This window comes from Sarcophilus harrisii, chromosome 3, assembly GCF_902635505.1.
Source record: "Sarcophilus harrisii chromosome 3, mSarHar1.11, whole genome shotgun sequence".
Classification (NCBI taxonomy): domain Eukaryota; kingdom Metazoa; phylum Chordata; class Mammalia; order Dasyuromorphia; family Dasyuridae; genus Sarcophilus; species Sarcophilus harrisii.
Genome location: NC_045428.1, coordinates 150436457 through 150456659, shown reverse-complemented (window position 1 = coordinate 150456659; position 20203 = coordinate 150436457). Strand labels below are relative to the sequence as shown.

The following is a 20203-nucleotide window of genomic DNA, read 5'->3' as shown; positions in this document are numbered from 1 at the left end:
AAACAAATAGGTTCACTTGTTTCAAATTCCAGAGAAAAAAGGACAATCAGGCTCAGTAGATATTCTTAATGTAAGGTCCATGAGTCTACAAGTGGATTCCTTTGTAATTCTATTACCCATAAAAATTTGGATAAACTTTTAGTCTTGATGATCCTCAGCTTCCCCATGTACTGAAATGAAAGAATTGAACTCCATAGACTCTGAGATCCCTTCCAATTTTTTTTCTACAATTCTATGAGTCTTCTTTTCCTGAGGATTAATATCCTAAATTCTTTCAACTGATCCTTAAATAGCATGGACTGAAAGCTTCTGACCATTCTAGCTGTCCTCCTCTGGAGGGTCTCCAGCTTATTAATAACCTTGTTAGAATGTGGTGCCCAGAACTGACAACAAAACTTCAGATTTGATGTGTCCAAGGCAGGATATGCAAAGGTCCATCTCTGACACATACCAAATGTGTGACTCTGGACATGGCACTTAACTTCTCAGGACTACAGCCAATACTCTAAGAGTATAAGTTAAAAAACAGAAATATTTATTAGAAGAGAAGGTTTCCTCACTGTAGGAGAGAGAGTAGAAGGGAAGAAAGAAGCAAGAGATGGGACCAGACACAGAAGGGGAGAAAAGGAGAGACAGAAACAGAGACAAAGATAAGAAGGCATTGACAACTTCAGTAAATTGTACACAGAGTACGAAGCAGAACTGAAATCCAAATTAAGAGCCACTAACTCCAGTTGTCTTTCTTTCCAATAAACCACAATATTTTCTCATTGGAAGATCATACAACAACGTTTTCAAGTAAATACTAGGCATTCATTGTCAAAATAAAGTAGGGAAATGAGCAATTTTACTTGAATGATCAAGGCAAAAATATTTATGCCTTAGACAGATGAGGCTCATTCAGCTGAATATTTCTAAAATAAGACGCATATCTCCAAAATGATACCTTAATGTTCTGGTTGCCTCTATGATACCAGATAGCAGATACCAGATCACTGAATATTTTCCTCAGAGCTATTCATCTTTTAAAATGATAGAATCCCATAGCTCAAAGACCTTTTGCAACTATGCTGATCAAGAATGCCCTATATATTGTCTACCACAAGTCATCATTAAGGCTTTCTTTGAAGACCTCCAGTAAGGAAGAACCAATTTCTCACTTTCCTACCAATACATATTATTCCCACTAACTCTATTCATTAGGGTATACTTTCTTAAACAAGATTAACTCTAGCTCTCTGAAATTTCCACTAACGACTCTTATATAGGTCCTCTGACCAAACAGAATATATATCATTCCTTATTCATAAAAAAGCCCTTCAAAGATGATTATAATTTTTAAGTCTTCTTCCTGATGCAGGAATATCTCACTTCTATCAATCACTTTTCATAAAGCATGGCCTACAGTCCCTTCACCCTCCTGGATAGCTTTCTGTGAAAAATTTCTAGCATGCCAATATTCTTTTTAAAATGTAACTGAAAAAAATGTGGTCAACCAAAGTCATATATATCAGAACTTTCATTTTGCTCATTTAGGGCACTGTGTCTATCTGAATTCAATCTAAAATCTTACTTTTTTTTCTTACTTCTAGATCATAATATGAATTCATAGTAAGTTTTCAGTCTGTTCATGGTACTGATACCTAAACCAGGTAGGTTGAAAACAGAGAAAGAAAATTATAGACCAATCTCCCTAATGAATATTGATGCTAAAATCTTAAATAAGATATTAGCAAAAAGACTACAGAAAATCATCTCCAAGATAATACACTATGATCAAGTAGGATTTATTCCAGGAATGCAGGGCTGGTTCAATATTAGGAAAACTATCAATATAATTGGCCATGTTAATAACCAAATTAACAAAAACCATATGATCATCTCAATAGATGCAGAAAAAGCATTTGATAAAATCCAACATCCATTCCTATTAAAAACATTTGAGAGTATAGGAATAAATGGACTTTTCCTTAAATAATCAGCAGCATCTATTTCAAACCATCAGTAAGCATCATATGTAATGGAGACAAACTGCAACCATTCCCAATAAGATCTGGAGTGAAACAAGATTGCCCACTATCACCGTTACTATTTAATATTGTATTAGAAACGCTAGCTTTAGCAATAAGAGCTGAGAAAGAGATTAAAGGAATAAGAATAGGCAATGAGGAAACCAAATTATCACTCTTTGCTGATGACATGATGGTATACTTAGAGAACCCCAGAGATTCTGCTAAAAAGTTATTAGAAATAATCCACAACTTTAGCAAAGTTGCTGGTTATAAAATAAACCCACATAAGTCTTCAGCATTCTTATATATCACTAACAAAATCCAACAGTCAGAGTTACAAAGAGAAATTCCATTTAAAGTAACTACTGATAATATAAAATATTTAGGAATCTATCTGCCAAGGGAAAATCAGAAACTTTATGAGCAAAATTACAGACCACTTTTCACGCAAAGTAAGTCTGATCTAACCAATTGAAAATATTAAATGCTCTTGGATAGGCATAGCAAATATAATAAAGATGACAATATTACCTAAACTAATCTATTTATTTAGCGCTATACCAATCAGAGTCCCACAAAACTATTTTAATGACCTAGAAAAAATAACAACAAAGTTCATATGGCAAAACAAAAGGTCAAGAATTTCAAGGGAATTAATGAAAAAAAAATCAAATGAAGGTGGCTTAGCTGTACCAGATCTAAAATTATATTATAGAGCAGCAGTTACCAAAACTATTTGGTATTGGCTAAGGAATAGATTAGTTGATCAGTGGAATAGATTAGGTTCAAGGGATAAAACAGTCAACAAATATAGCAACCTAATCTTTGACAAACCCAAAGATCCCAGCTTTTGGGATAAGAGCTTACTGTTTGATAAAAATTGCTGGGAAAATTGGAAACTAATATGGCAGAAACTAGGCATTGATCCATACTTGACACCGTACACCAAGATAAGGTCAAAATGGGTTCATGACCTAGGCATAAAGAATGAAATTATTAATAAATTAGAGGAACACAGGATAGTTTACCTCTCAGACCTGTGGAAGGGGAGGTCTTTATGACCAAAGCAGAACTAGAGATCATTACTGATCACAAAATAGAAAATTTCGATTATACCAAATTGAAAAGTTTTTGTACAAACAAAACTAATGCAGACAAGATTAGAAGGGAAGCAATAAACTGGGAAAATATTTTTACAGTCAAAGGTTCTGATAAAGGCCTCATTTCCAAAATATATAGAGAATTAACTCTAATTTATAAAAAATCAAGCCATTCTCCAATTGAAAAATGGTCAAAGGATATGAACAGACAATTCTCAGATGAAGAAATTGAAACTATTTCTAGTCATATGAAAAGATGCTCCAAGTCATTATTAATCAGAGAAATGCAAATTAAGACAACTCTAAGATACACTACACACCTGTCAGATTGGCTAAGATGACAGGAAAAAATAATGATGATTGTTGCGGGAAAACTGGGACATTGATGCATTGTTGGTGGAGTTGTGAACGAATCCAACCATTTTGGAGAGTAGTTTGGAACTATGCTCAAAAGTTATCAAACTGTGCATACCCTTTGATCCAGCAGTGTTACTACTGGGATTATATCCCAAAGAGATTATAAAGAAGGTAAAGGGACCTGTATGTGCACGAATGTTTGTGGCAGCCCTTTTTGTAGTGGCTAAAAACTGGAAACTGAATGGTTGTCCATCAGTTGGAGAATGGCTGAATAAATTGTGGTATATGAATATTATGGAATATTACTGTTCTGTAAGAAATGACCAACAGGATGATTTCAGAAAGGCCTGGAGAGACTTACACGAACTGATGCTGAGTGAAATGAGCAGGACCAGGAGATTATTATATACTTCAACAACAATACTGTATGATGACCAGTTCTGATGGACCAGGCCATCCTCAGCAATGAGATCAAACAAATCATTTCCAATGGAGCAGTAATGAACTGAACCAGCTATGCCCAGAAAAAGAACTCTGGGAGATGACTAAAAACCATTACATTGAATTCCCAATCCCTATATTTATGCACACCTGCATTTTTGATTTCCTTCATAAGCTAATTGTATAATATTTCAGAGTGATTCTTTTTGTACAGCAAAATAACGTTTTGGTCATGTATACTTATTGTGTATCTAATTTATATTTTAATATATTTAACATCTACTGGTCATCCTGTCATCTGGGGGAGGAAATGGGGGGATAAGAGGTGAAAAATTGGAAGAAGAGGTTTGGCAATTGTTAATGCTGTAAAGTTACCCATGGATATATCCTGTAAATAAAAGGCTATTAAATTAAAAAAAAAAAAAGTTTTCAGTCTGTTAAAAACAATAATACCTTAATAGCAAAACACTAAAATAAAAGTAACAGACAGGTATCCTGTTGTTCATTTCACTTTTTCCCATTTTTTTTTTTTATCCTAGAGGGGGATTGAAGTAAGGGCATGTATGATTCATTTACGTGGTTTATGTTTCAGAGTTATTATTGCCTCCCTTATGGATCTCTAAGTCATAAGGTCATTTGCTTTATCCTGAACAATTAAGCAAATTTGTAATCATATATCCTCATGGGAAAGAGGTTGATTTTATTTTTGGTTGCTTGTTTTTATTTTTACTATTTTTGACATCTTTTCTTAAAATTGTTATTCTATATCATATAAAATGCTTTTTAGATTTGTACTCACATGTGAAGTTAATGCAAACATATTGTAAAGTGACATTAAACAAATCTTAGTTCAGATTTCATTCTGATCAATGAGATAAACTCAGAGAAAGAAAGTATCATAGAGAGATGGGATTACTACAAATGCCTCTGGGTATTTTCCAGACTGCCATTTCCTGCAGGATGGTTTTACCAATACTCAAAGTGTAAGATCATGGGATCATTTAGATTGAATGCACCAGTATCTGTCTGCGCAAAGTGACTTTTGATTTTTTAAAATAAATTTTACCAATATTTTTTCCCTTTGTATCATCTATATTTCTCAATGTAACACTTTTATTTTCTCTAGAGCCTTCCCTTACAACAAAGAATAAAACAGGGAAAAAAATTCAAAAAAATTTATAAAACATATTGAAAATATGTGACATTTTTCTGTAGTTCCCTATGTCTGAAAGAAAAGAAGAATGTCAATTCTTGTATCTCTTCTATGGGGCTATATTTGGTCTTTATAGTTACACTACATTCAGTATCTGATATTTTTGTCATTTTTTCCATTTACATGATCATTACTGTAGAGGGCTGTAGATAGTGGGGGAACTCTTACCCAGAGTAAGGGTAAGTAAGGGTTTTTTCACCCTTTACTCCAGAGGAAATTCAATGACAATATCTGGTTTGACTCCCCATTTCCCTTGGTGTTCATACTTTTTTCTGAGAAATCGAGGAGGGCATGACCACCTGTGTTTTACTTGAAGCAAGGATACTTACAGCAGGATGTTTACTCAGTATGATTGATGATATGCTCTAGTTCTACTCTAGTATATTCTAGAACTATTCTAGTTCACATGAACTTAGTACTTAGTATGGTGATGTAATGGTTCTACATTTAGCACATGCTCAGTGTGTTGTAGTGATGTAATTGTACTATGGTATTTAAGAGCTTAGAGGACTGGAGAGAGAGAGAGAGAGAGAGAGAAGAGAGAGAGAGAGAGAGAGAGAGAGAGAGAGAGTGTGAGCTCAAGCTCAGACTCCAGACTTAAGATGTAAGAAGACCAAGGCTCATTCAGGGATCCTCCAGAAAGCTAGCTGGAGACTACAATTGCTTATATTTTTTTCCTAGTTTGGCTTACATCAGTTCATACATTTTTTCTATGCTTTTCTATATTGATCATACTCGCTGTTTCTTAGAGCATAGTAATATCCTGTTACATTAGTGTATTACAACTTTATTTGATCATTTCCTATTCAATTTCCATTCCCAGCTTTTTCCTAGTTTAATGATAATAAGAAAGTGCTGCTATAAATATTTTGTCTGGGTCTGTTTTTTGTTTTGTTTTGTTTTGTTGTTGTTGCTTTACCACTGACCTTCTGGTAAATGCCTAGAAGTATACTCTGTGAGTTAGGGAATTGTGGATCACAAATTGAGCCCAATTTCCTCCAACTTGTCTTAAGTATTAGCTCATTGATTAAAAGGACCTCCTTGCTACATTCTCAACCTCAATAACAGTTCTACAAGAACACCCTATGTGATAACATCTGTTCAGACAAACTTCAAAGGTTTCCAAATTTCAGGAATAAGCTTGGTCATTCAGATCAAGATGATGAGGTCTTGGGTTATGAGGTGGGGTTGGCAGAGAGAATCTGAAGTACTGATACGATTACTTCCTGAGGCAAGTAAGGAAGGGTTCTGATGGGGATCAGTTCAATCTTACAATCCTTCCCTCTATGGAAGTCCTGGGTAAACCCATCTTGCTATATCCAGTTAGAAATCCAAGTTGTGTCAAACTCCTGAAGCTAATTTCCTCTATAAATCTGTCCAGGGCTCATGCCAACTTTGCTGAATTTCTTTTGGGGTTATAGCCTACTAAAACAATCTGCCTCATGGTATCTCTCCGCCCCCCCCCCGCCCCGCACCCCTCTCCATATCATATGGTATCTTTCCTTTCACTCCCCCACCATGCCTCATGATGTCTTTTTCCTTCTTCTAGCTAATTAACTCCTTTAGGGTGCTAAACTCCTCTATGTATTTAGCCCATCAGTTAAGGGCATATTCCCACTTCACAAAATATATTCTTTTCCCCTGCTAATTGTTAGTTCCATTAGGAAATTTGTCTTTTCCATTCTTAATTGCTAAAACTCCTTTTCTAGCTATTTGCTCCCCCAACTCTATTTCATATTTAACACTTCTGGTATGTATTGTACCTTTTCATTTTGTCTGTAACCTTGTCTCCTAAACAGCCCTACATTTTGCTAAAAAGAAAGACCACTGTGAATTCTTAACATGACCAAACCCCAACATTAGGTGCCAAAGTCAACATACAGTGCTGAAATTTCTTTCCTAAAACACATCAAAAGTATCTTATCTAACCAATCAACTCTTGCAAAGATCCCCAGCCAAATTCCTTTTGCCTGAAGCAATGTTCTTCCTTTGAGGTTTAAACCTCATATAAAGTCTCTTTGAGCAATTAGGTTGCACAGTGGACAGAGCGTGAGCCTTAGAGTTAGAAGTATTCAAAGTTCAAATGCAGCTTTAGACAATCACTAGTTGCATGACTCTTATATGAGTCACTTTTATGTAAGTCACTTAACCCTGTTTGGTTCAGTTTTCTCAGAGACAAAATGCCAAACCACTCCAGCATGTTTGCTGATGGAACCCCAACCAATAATAAAAATCACTTTGAAAAATCTCTGTTCATGAGGACTCCCTTATTGGCAAAATCGATAACTAGGGTCTCCAGAGTAGTCCAGAATAATTGGACCAATTCACAATTCCACCAACATTCAAATATTACCTATTCCCATCTCTTGTAATCTTTGATAACTGAAATCTGAAGATTGTTTTAATTTGTATTATTATGTCATATATTATCATTATTAGGGATTTGGAATAACACTCCATTTTTCTTGATTTCAAATATACTTTTCAAAAATTTAGCTAGTGAATAGTTAAACAACTGATAGAAGTGATCATACACACAGAAAAGATCATTTCGACTAAATAAAGTGACATTCCTAGATAGAGTTCTTGTTCTTTTAAAAAACTCCACTAAAATCAATTGGGGTAATTAAAAGGGAAAATGATGAAGCAACAACTATTTAGTTACAAACTGAAAAGAAGAAAAATCTTAAAAGGACATTCACTTAGCAATAGGAAGTTCAGACAGTAACTAGGAAATCCCCACAAAGTATTGTGAATTCTCCAAAGGAAAGAGCCCTCTGTGATGGGAAGTCTTAAGCAGCAGGCTCTCCTATACCAATCCTGTAAAGTCTTTGAAGCTGGATATTTACATTTAAATAAGGCAAGTCTTTTATCTGTTCTCTGCTGGTAGTCTTTCAAAGGGACAAATGGAGTTTCCTAACTACACCTCAGCTAGTCAGAGTTATGGGATGTCTCAGTTCAAAAATAGAACTGGACAAATAATTGCATTTTAGTAATCAATAAATCTTTCAGAGAATATACTATCCCTTATGATTTGAGTCAACATGAATCCTTAATTGAATCTCCTCATTTTAGTTAGAGGTAATTCTTAGTTTGCAATCTTAAAATCAGATTTTTAAAATTTTGGCTTTCTGACAATATGTCCATGGCTTCCATATTTTAAGCCTTCTAGTTAGGAAATTTTGTTACAAAAATGAGAGGTGGCATAGGATTAAGTGAAGAGCTATCCTGACTTGAGGTCTGGAAGATGTGGGCATATACTATGTTTTTCATATATAATAATATGTCATTTAATTTTTCAGCAATTTTATATAAAGTACAAAATAATTGCCCATTTTTATTATTAGTAAAGGAAGTTTCCATACTGGGAGTCTACCATACACATCAAAGCAAAAGCATAGACCAAAATAAATAAATGCAAATAGTACAAGGAATCTTTTTCACTATTAGTTCTCTGCAATTAGGTATTTGAGCCATGGATTTTTTGAACTATAAATGATCTTAGACATCACCTAGTATAATGCCCATTCTTTACAGAGGAGAAAATTAATATCTAGCAAGCTGATGTGACTTCCCAAAGAACAAACAATTAGGCTAACTTTAAGCTCAGTTTCATAAAACATATTGCTAATGCCTAAATAAACGACTATCAAAGACACTATCACTGCTGGAAAATCTAGTTAACTCAATTCCAGTGAGAATCCCAATGAATACTATGATTGTATAAATACAATTCCATTATATTAAAAATAAAAATTAAAAACAAATTTTAACCATTTAACTAAAACTACCTCTTACCTGAACAGAAGTCATCAGAATACCTATCATAGACTGATCTACAATTTCTTTCATCGCATTCACAGGTGTCTCCATGAATGTCTCCCCAGTCTCCTGTTGGATCTACATCATGGCAAGAACATTCGCCACACACACATGTTCCTGTGGAGGGGGAAAAAAGAAAACAAAATAAAATATGGTTTATATTAGTCTTTAAGTCAACTCAACTTAATCAATAAAATGAAATAGCTGGTTTTTTAAAAAGTTGGTTTCTATGTAAATGAGGATTTCAAAAAGGAAGGCAAATGTATTATCACAAAAACAAATAATTCCAGTGAAGAAGGAAAAGAAGCAATATCTGAAGAAACCAACATGGATGCTTAGATAACTCACTACCCATTTAGAGAATAAAAATATAAATATAAAATACAAAAGGAATGATAGATAACAGAAGATATATACAAAGGTGTGGCCTGATCAGGAATACTAGTTTGAAATATATTTAACATGGCTAAGAACAACAACAAAAGATATATTGTTAAGGCTTATTGTTTGTTTGATATTAACCTCTATTGTGAAAAAGAGAAGGCTCGAAGAAATTAGAGGCCTAATGTTCAAGATAGAGAAAACAAATTAGCTAGTACAGATGAATTTTGGGTACTGAAAAAAGCTTTGAATACTGAAAGAACTGAAAAGATGTATGAAAGACATACATCATGAACTCTATCTTTCTCTATGATAAGTAAAAATCAAGGAATTCAGAAGTACCTCAAGAATAGAGAAGATAAATCATTCTCTTTCTTTAAAGAATTTAATAGAAATCAAACAGCAAACATTTTCTGTAATGGGGATAGGTTAGAAGCCTTTCCAGTCAGATCAGTGAAGAATCAAGAACATTCATTATTATTCAGTTTGGTACTAGAAATTCTATCTCTAACAATGAGAGAAGAAAAATAAATTGAAGGAATAAACATAGGAAATGAGGAAATAAAATCATTGTTTATTGCATACTTAGAGAACCATACAGAGTCAACTAAAAAACCAATCAAAACAATTAACAATTTTAGCAAAGCTGGAGGATATAAAATAAACCTATACAAATCATTAGCAGGTCTATATATTATCAATAAAACCATGCAGGAAGAAACAGAAAAAAAAATCCATTTAAAATAACTATCAACAGTTGTCCTTCATTCCCAAAGAGGACCATGACATCAGGGAGGTGATGACAGCATACAAGTGAATTGCATGTAAATGAGGGAAGGCTGTAAAAATTTAGGAGTCTACTTGCTAAGACACACACAGGAACTATATAAACACAAATATAAAGCACTCATCAAATAAAGACATCTAAATATTTGGAGAAATATTAATTGCTCATGGCTAAGCCAAGTTAATATAAAAATGAAAATACTATCTACATTGATTTACTTATTAAGTGTCATACCAATTAAACTAAAAAATAGTTATTTTTTAGAGACAGAAAAAAATAACAAAATTAATCTGAAATAGCAAAAGGCTAGGACTATGAAGAGAATCCATTTTTAAATAACGTGAAGAGAGGAGATCCAGCAGTCTCAGATCTCAAACTATATTACAAAGTGATGTCCATTAAGATAATTTAGTACTACATAAAAATATAGCAGTACTCATGGAAGAAATTAGGTGCGCAATATACAGAAGCAAATCAGCAGAGGAGCTTGGCATTTGATAAATCCAAAGACTGGAACTATGGGGCAAGAACTATTAGACAAAAACTTCTAGGGAATTTGGAAAGTAATCTGGCAAAAACCAAGCATAAAGCAACATATCATATCATATATCAAGAAAAGCTTAAAATAGGTACAAAATTTAGACAAAAGGGTGATATAAACAAATTTGGGGAGCACAGAAGAAATTACCTGTCAAACCAATGGATATGAAAAAGTTTATGACCACACAAGAAATATTGAGGATAAGAGATAAAAATGGATAATTCTATTTACATAAATTTTAAAAGGTTTGTTTGTATGCAAACAAAACTTATGTAGCCAAAAAATAAAATAATAGCATTAAATGGAGTAGGAGAATTTTGAGCAAGTTTCTCTGGTAAAGGCCTCATTTCTCAAATATGTAGGGAACTGAGTCAAATTTTTAAGAACCAAAATCAAAAGATATGAACAGGCAGCTTTTCAGAAGAAGAAATAAAAATTACCTATAATTATATGAAAAAAAATGTCCTAAATCACAAATAATTGGAGAAATGCATATTAAACTAACTCTGAGGTACCACCTTATACCTATCACATTAACTAACAAAGGGCAAAAGAAAAATGATAAATAAATGTTGGAGAGGATATAGGTACACTAATAATAGACCTATTAATGTACCATTGGTCAAGTTGTGAACTAGTGCAAATATTCTGGAGAGCAATTTGGAACTATATCCAAAGGGCTATAAAAACTATGCATACTCTGTGATGTAACAAAATTATTACTAAGTCTATACACCAAGAAAGTCAAAGGAAAAGAACTCATGTATAAAACATTAATAGTAGCTCTTTTTGTAGTGGCAAAGAATTTTGGAAACTGAGAGAATGCCCAGCATCTGAGAAATGGCTGAAAAATTTCCAGTACACTAATGTGAAGGAATACTATTATGAAGAAAGAAGTAATTATGAGCCAGCTTCAGAAAAACCTGGAAGGAGAACAATCTACACAGTAACAGCAATATTATAAAGATAATTAAGTGTTAATGATTCAGTAACTCTGATCAATACAATGATTCACCACAGTGCTAAAGGACACATGATAAAATGCTGTGTACCTCTAGATAGAGACTGATAAAAGAATCAGTGTGCAGATTGAAGTATATGGTTTTCCTTTATTTTTCCTGGTGTTTTTTTTCCTCTCAAAATATGTGGAAATATGTTTTGGATGGCTACAAAAAAACATAATGGGTACTGTATTTCTTATTTTCCTTAATGAGTGGGAAGGGAGTAGAGCAAAGGTGGGGAACCTTTTTTTTTCTGCCAAGGGCAATTTGGATATTTATAGCATCATTCAGGAGCCATAGAAAATTATCAACTTAGAGAACTCAAGCCGTAGGTGATTGTTGCTGACTTTCAGTTCATCATCTCTTGCAGTCACCTTAGCAAATGATTTCACTGGCTTTATATGGTCCACAAAACCATACAAATTTGGAATTGAAAATAAAAATAAAATTTAATTAAGAAAAAACAAGAATAATAATAGAGTGAGTCTATGGGTCATTGGTGTTGAATTCTTCTTTTATCAAAATTCTGGAAAGAATTATTCACATACAACTAGCATGATTTTAGCAAGAACATGTGATTCCAGATTAACTTGATTCCATTTTTTAAAAATGGGATCACAGGACCAGCTAGGTGGTGCAGTGGATAGAGCACCAGCCCTGAAATCAGGAGGACCTGAGTTCACAGCTGATCTCAGACACTTTCTAGCTTTGTGATCCTGAGCAAGTCACTTAATCCCAATTGTCTCAGCAAAAATAATAATAACAACAAAAAATTAAAATAGGGTCACAAAACTACTTAATTCAGGAAATGGTGTCAATATAGCTTGCCTGGACTTTAGCAGACATATAAAAAAGATACAAAATAGATGATAGTAAAATTAGAAAGATTTAGATTAGCATTGATATTGAACCCCCCAAACTAGTCATTAGTAGTTTAATGTTAAATTGAAAAAAGATCTCCAGGGGAAAGAGCCAGGGATATGTACCGGGACTGGTACAGTTAACATAATACCATTAACTAAGCTCACAAATTTGGAGCTGAAAGGAACCACCAGAAGCCATTTAATCTAGCTTTTCACTGACTTGCAAGAAGTAATTGAAAGCATCTTTATCAAATTTGCAAATCACACAACAGATGAAAAAGTCAGAGTCCCAAAGGATCCTGATAAGTAAATATTGTAATGAATCAAATAATATGAAGTAAAACAGATACTCATATAAAGTTTTATCCTCTTCTTTCATTTATTAATTCAATAAATACCAAATAATGTGAAGGAGTAAAGCAGTTTAAATTCTAGAGCAGAGATTAAACAAAACCAAAAACAAACAAACAAACAAACAAAAAACTGTGTTCTGTTATATATACACAACAGCAAATCTTAAACTCTAGTGATACATTGTATCACCACATATAGTCATGCAATGTGGAATGATTAAACTCATTATATTGCTGAAGTACAGAAGAAAGTTCATTTGCTTTGGAGCCAGTGATTCTAATTTCAAACTCTTAAGTCTGCCACTTAATCATCATGTTTTCTAGGCACCTGCTTTGTGGAAAATTTTCATATGGGCATCAGCCTCTGAGACACTTCAAATCTGATCTCAAGCCACATAATAAAGCCAGGAAATACGTAGCTGAGGTAGATGAAAGGTAGAAGATAAAACTGATATAATTTGTCTATTCTTCTGAAAAAAAAATAGTCTCTTTCTCCTGCAACTTTTAATCTACTGCTCTAAGACAGTGTGCCTCATGACCCTTCTCCAACAATTACAGTTCCTTCTCTCCATTCTCACTGACAGATACCAATTTAGTCTCAGTAGTACTATTATTCTAGCATTATAAATCATCAATACATATTGCTAATATGTTGTTGGATAGCCTAAGAAAAGAGTTGGACAGGAAAAATATCAATTTAATAATAGAAATGAAAGGTGACTTCTTTATAGATGAAATCCAGACAGAAAAAATGCTGCATAATATTGTATGCATGTGTATCTATTTTATCCAAGATTCTTGTGCAGATAACATTTTTTTTTGTGTTGCTACCTAAAAATATGTCCATTTTTCCTTTTGTCTCCATCATGAGAGAATCTAGAGTGCCAGAGCCTTGCCATATCCTACAGATGTAACTTGGACTTTTCCTTCCTCCTTTTAGCCAAACTCTCTTTTATGTATTGTCTGCTCCAGTTAGAATATTAAGTCTTTGAAAGCAGAAATTACTTCACTTTTTTCTATCTGTATCTATAGTGCTCAGCATATGCTATGCTAATAAATGCTGGGCAACTTTAATGTACAATATGTTAATATATAAGTGGAGGTTTCCTGCTCTGTTGTCTGTTTTAATTTCATATGCTAAAATATCACCATTTTAATAATGGCAGAATAAGGGAAAAGAAGTGTAAAATGTGTCAGACTCCTTAGGTACACAGCAAGCAGAGGAATGAGATGACAGTGGAGATTGGCAAAGATGCTCCCAGTTGTTTCATTCAATATCCTGCAGAAATCTGCATCTGGATGAGTATCACCTACCATAATTTGCCTTTCATTTCTAATAATATTTAAAGAAATATATCTTGCCTAAGATCTTTCTAACTATTTGCTAAAATATCATCAATATAACTGGAACCTAATACTTAACCTGACATTCTATGTTTCTATCTATACATTTATATCATGTTCAGGATATCATTTTCACTGCTGAAATCTAAAAGTGAAATCAATCTACATCCATTATGGGTATGACTCAAGCTTTCTATTTCCCCATAATTAAGATGAGAGCATTTTCTAAATGTCTTCAGAATAATTAGATACTCATGCTTCTATACCATCATCTATAGCATCGTCAAACAATATTTAAACAGAACTAACTTCATGAATTGCCTTTGAATTGTACTGTGCCAGTTCTGGACAGTGGCCAAAGAAATTAGTTTGTTCAGTGAAGCTAAGATAATGAAAGGAAGTTTCTTGTCTGTGTTGTTTTTTATCAAATTGAAAAAAAAACTGGAAATTAAATACAGAGTACATTTTGATTTGCATCACATATGAATGACTTAAAAACAGACATCCTTCTTCACCAAAGGAAATAGGATGGGGGTGGAGGGAAGGGTTGAGAGAGACGAGTATCATCAGCAATTATTGGCTTTGTTTTCATCTCTGTAGTAGAGTACATGAATGACACACCTCTGTTACTGCAGATTTTGCCATCTGGAGATGTACATCTTCTCTTGCTCTCCCAGGGGGTGATGTCACACTGGAATTCACATTTATCTCCATGCCAACCAGCCTCACAGTAACAGTTTCCACAGTAACACTTTCCATGGCCTTTACCCAAAATGAATTTTATACAGTGAGGAGGAAAAAAAAACAGAAAGCAACTTTAAAAAGCAGAATTTACATCCTAGCCACTTGTGACATATATATATATATATGTATGTACATACACACATATATGTATGTATGGCATTATAAAATAAAACAATATCTATAGTTTCTCAGTTAAGGCAGTTTATTTCTTGACAATGAAACGTGCCAACACATCATGGTGTCATCTACAGCCCCCAAATCAAGTGGAAAATAGAGGCAATCATGTATGGAGATGATTTAAACCAAATACCCTTTTCACTTCATGTATTCAGACAAATGAGATTTTACACATACACACATACACACACATACACACATGTATAACAAAAAGTCAAACAGAGAATTGTGCAAATTATTCTATCTTTAGACTGTAAAATAACATACCAAATGAAATGATTCCAGAAGCATTTTCTTACATCGTATATCTTCAGTAAGCATCTACCAGTACTGATTTTGGAACCCAAAAAATGGTTTAAACTGTACTACTCATAGGCATATTGTTAGTGCCCAGACCATTATGAGCTGATAAGGGTTTCACTTAGCCATTCTGGACATGTGCAAAAATTGTTTTCAGTAAAAGTTTAGTGCTCATTTCAGTCCAAGTAGTCTCTTGCTCTCATTTGCATATGTTATATTAAAGAGACAATTAATTAGTGATAATGGATTCCATGTAACCAGGCCCACCTTCAATCAGTTGTCTAAGCTCAGCATACTGTGATACAATGAAAAGGACACTGAATTGAGAGGCAGAGGATTTGGACTTGAATCCTAGCTCTGTCAGTCACCATCTCTATAAACTTTAAAATTTTTCTCTTTAGACATGTTTTTCTTTATCTGTAGAATTTAAGAAACTGAACAACTTCTTTGGGAATGCCAAGATCCCCTCCAGCTCTATGTCCATGCTTTTATTAACATCATTCTCTCTTTTAATTTCTGTTCAGTTTCCCCCAAACTTCTACTTGCCCAAGCAACCTTTTGCTAATTTTCTTTTTCATATTTCTATGATTCTCTTCCACTTCTAACTCTCCCAACCAAGAGTGTTGCCCCTTCCTATCACTTTTTCTATATATTGAGGTAGCCAGACCTCTAGTCCTCCTTTGGATTTTATTAGAAGATCTTAGTATAACTTTTTCTAGAATTTGAATTTTTCTTCTTATAAATGTGATGACTTTTTTTATTCTATCAACTTTTTTTTTCATCATATAGCCTGCATTTTCTGAAAGTTGTTTACATGTGGGTCTCTATCATTCTACTATCTCCTTCCACTTTCTGTCAACCCCTTTAAAAACCCATAAAACCTCACAGCTCAGAGAAAACTACTTGTGAGAATATTTTAAATTCTATATTATAACAGCTTGGACAGGTGGTGGGAGAGCAGATGGAGAATGTAGAGATTGGGTAGGAAGTGGGAGATAGGACAGAGTTGGTGTCCAGGACATCGCTGTCGGCAAGACTCCTATTAATCAGACAGCATGCTTGCCACTGGGAGGGAAAGGCCCAGAAAACACACCATTTTGTCGATCTAATTGAGCACTAATCATGAGTTGGCTGCCATCCTTTTCTGAACATATATAACAAACAGCTTATCAGATAGAAATATTTTAGCAGGTAAAAAGACTTTATTTAACTAGAGGAGACAAGATGAAGGCTACCATGATACTGTATCAATAAGAACAATACATAAAATCAAAGCCCTTAACCTGAAAAAATTACAAACATATATGTATATAAACACTAGTAGTGAAATTTATAATAAAATATAATTATAAATTGTTCATATTATAAGTTATAATAGAATACATGAGCCAAATGCTAAATAATTACTGATGACCCAAATCAAAAGGAAATTATATATTTACATGTAAAAATTAACATCTACATTTCACTAGGTATCAATGAGGCAACTATTCTTAAGCATAAATAGACTGCTACTGGTCCCCAGACATTTTTGTTCCCTTTCTCCCCTTTATCTTCATGGACTATAATGAAACAGTAAGACTACAAATACATGATTTGTGTGGGCGAATCTGTTGAACTGTTCAAAGAATTTACACTAGGTCCCTGAACAGGAATGCCTGGGTTACAGCTAACTTAGGTCACTAGCTTGAAAATCTAACAGAAGGACTTTTCCTAGGGGGAGGGAGAGAAGGGAAGAGACCAAGGAGAAAGGAGGAAGCAGATGTACAGGAAGAGCATCTGGTTCACCACAGGAATTAAACCTGAAAAGAGCTCAGGAAACAAGGATATGTATTACTAATGCTAGTGATACTTGTTCTAATGTGATATCATTTCCTCTGACTTTTCTGTGATTTTGAGTTCAATCCCTATTAAAAACAATTTTCTATATAATGGTTAGAGATCAGGACTATTCAGAAACAATGATATCAGTCTCTCTGTCTCTGTCTCTCTCTGTCTATTTCTGTCTTTTGCTCTCTCTGTGTCTTTCTCTTTTTCATACACACACAAACACAAACACACACACACACACACACACACACACACACACAATTATCATGTTCAAATATTATCCAAGAAGTAAACAATCATTAGACTGAAAGGAAGGTTTAGGTTGATAAACCTAAGCAAAGTATGTTCACATGCTATATTTAAGAATCTGCCTTAGTTCTTCACTTATCTTTATGCTTGCTAAGGATGACCATACTCTGTAGCCACAAGAAGCTATAGATTAGAAAATATATCATTTTAGCAATATTCCAAATCTATAATCAGGGGTCAAAAAACTCAAATCAGTTCAAATAAGACATTTATGAGTAATGTCCAAAATAGTCTATATGGTGTATTTACTTGAAATATTTTGCCAAGTTCAAATTAAGTACCCACATTGATCTCCAGTGATCCCTACAAAACATACCATTAGGTAACCCTATTTGGATTGAAGAACAGAGGAGAAGAAAGGAAGGAAAATATCCAGAGTGGAAGAGAAGACAAGAAGAGGAAAAAAAAGTAAAGATAAAGAAAAATTCATTTTATGTGATAGTTGTTTCAAAGACCTATCCATCTAGGTTGTCTTATTTATCTTTACAAAAGGAGTAACCTTTCATTTCTTTTAAGCAGCTCTTTTGCCTGTACTGAAATGCACTAGCTTTTACTTCTCTCAATTGAAAGGTTGCTCATATATAAATATAAGTACATATACAATTAATAACTCACAGTTCATAGGCTTGAAAAATAAAATGAAACTTAACATGGTTTCTTATAATTGCACAATACATGAAAAAGCAGAATTCTTAAGTAATTTTGAAGGTTTTTAAATATACATACCTCCACACATTTCTTCTGTTTCATCATCTATGCATTCTCGGTCATCACACTCACAAAATTTCCCATAAACTAGTCCATTTCCTTCTGAATTATCACACTTACATCTGCCACAGTGACATGTACCTGAAAACATTAAAGTAAAGGAAAGATTTGTGCTTATTACTTGTCAACTTTGAACGATTATTTTGTATTTTCCTATTCTCAAAAAATATAAAATCTCAAACCAATTATAGGTGTCCCAACTGCTAGTTTCCATATCTGTCCATCTATCCATCTAATCATTCAGCATACTATAACTGACAGCTAAATGATAGATAGATTAATTCTCATAATGAATAACAAAGTGAATATAAATCATATTGTATTTCAAAAGTAAGAAAAATATTGGTATTTCCAAGTGTTAATTTAACAAATAAGAATCAAGAACCAATAACATACTAATTAACAAGAAATCAGTATTGTGGAAGGGAAACTCATATGTAGTTTGAATAGATGTGAAGACTGGAGGGAAAATTGTTAGGGCTGTATTGTGAAGACTGCATATTTTAAAATCAGTTGGAGTCAGGAATTCAGGTTAGGGGAAAGTCGTCAGTCTTTATTCTCAGTGAAGAAAGATCGGAGGTGGAAGAGAATGGGCAATAGCAATGTGTGTAGCTGAGTCAAGAAGCTAGCTAGACCAGCAGCCACATGACTGCTAGCATTGAACCCAGGCCAATCTCCCCCAGCTTCTCTTCCTGTCTCTCTGTCTCCACCCACCAAAATCGTCATTTCCTATACAACACATCAGGACTTGCACAGAGTGAGCAGGGACCATTCTTTATCCAATCATGTATATTAATAGAGTATAGTCCAATTACTATTTAGCCTCACGTACTTGGGACCTCAGTGCATCAACTCAAACCTCAGCCCATTACACTGTATGGAAGAAATACCATCTTAAAAATAATAAGGAGTATTTCCAGAGTGACATGCAAAAATATGGAAGCAAGATAATACAAGATTTGTTTAGAGGATGGCACAAAGTAGCTAGATGGTGCAATGAATAGAGCACCAGGCCTGGAGTCAGAAAAACACATTTTCCTGAGTCTAAATCTGGTTTCAGACACTTACTAGATGTATCATTGTAGGCAAGTTACTTAATTTTGTCTGCTTCAATTTCCTCATCTGTAAAATGAACTAGAGAAGGAAAAGGTGAACCATTCTAGTATCACTGCCAAGCAAACTTCCAAAAGGGGTCATAAAGAGTTGGGCATGGACGAAAAACATGACTAAACAGCAACAAGCAAATAGTAACCATCCAAAATGCTTTCTTCATCCATCCATCCATTCATTCATTCATTGTAGGTTTTTAGAGTATAAGGGATCTCAGATATAATTCTCCAGATAAATATACTGAGGCATAGAGTGGTGAAATTTTATTTTCAAGATCATAAAAGTATTAAATAGCATAGATAAAATTTGTATCCTGCTCTCCTTTCTACGGTTTCAGATTTTTTATTTTATTTTACACAATTCTAAAAGTTGAATTTATTGAGTTGATTGGAAGAATATTGGTGCTAATAACCAAATGATAAAAAAAAGTTTTTAGTAAAAAACTGATAAAGTAGAATTTGAGATTACAGTAGAAATATACATACAGAAAAGTCTGGCCAGAAATTGGAAATAAGTGTTTGGAATTAATGGTGAAGGTAAATATTTGAGAATAACAATAACAATACAAAGTGATCCAAGGTCAATGAAGTTCCCTCCCTGAGTCAATGACAACTTCGTTTGGACATGACTCTAGGGCTTTCTGTTATTTACACTCAGAAACTTAGTTCCCATGTACCTTTTCACAGGTTAATCCACACAAAGCACTATAAGAATCAAAGATCCTGTGACTAGGTTCCAACCCCGAGTCAG

At 33.8% G+C, this 20203-nt stretch overlaps 1 protein-coding gene across 1 annotated transcript in view; it reads right to left on the bottom strand.

Moving 5' to 3' along the window:
* ITGBL1 (integrin subunit beta like 1) overlaps positions 1-20203 on the bottom strand; it is a 372886-nt gene that overhangs the window by 188732 nt on the left and 163951 nt on the right. Inside the window, exons 4-6 of the mRNA XM_031958632.1 lie at positions 18302-18424; positions 14837-14977; positions 8922-9062 (exon numbers count right to left, since the gene is read on the bottom strand). Coding sequence (XP_031814492.1) covers positions 8922-9062; positions 14837-14977; positions 18302-18424 — 405 coding nt within the window. The remainder of the gene's footprint in view (positions 1-8921; positions 9063-14836; positions 14978-18301; positions 18425-20203) is intronic.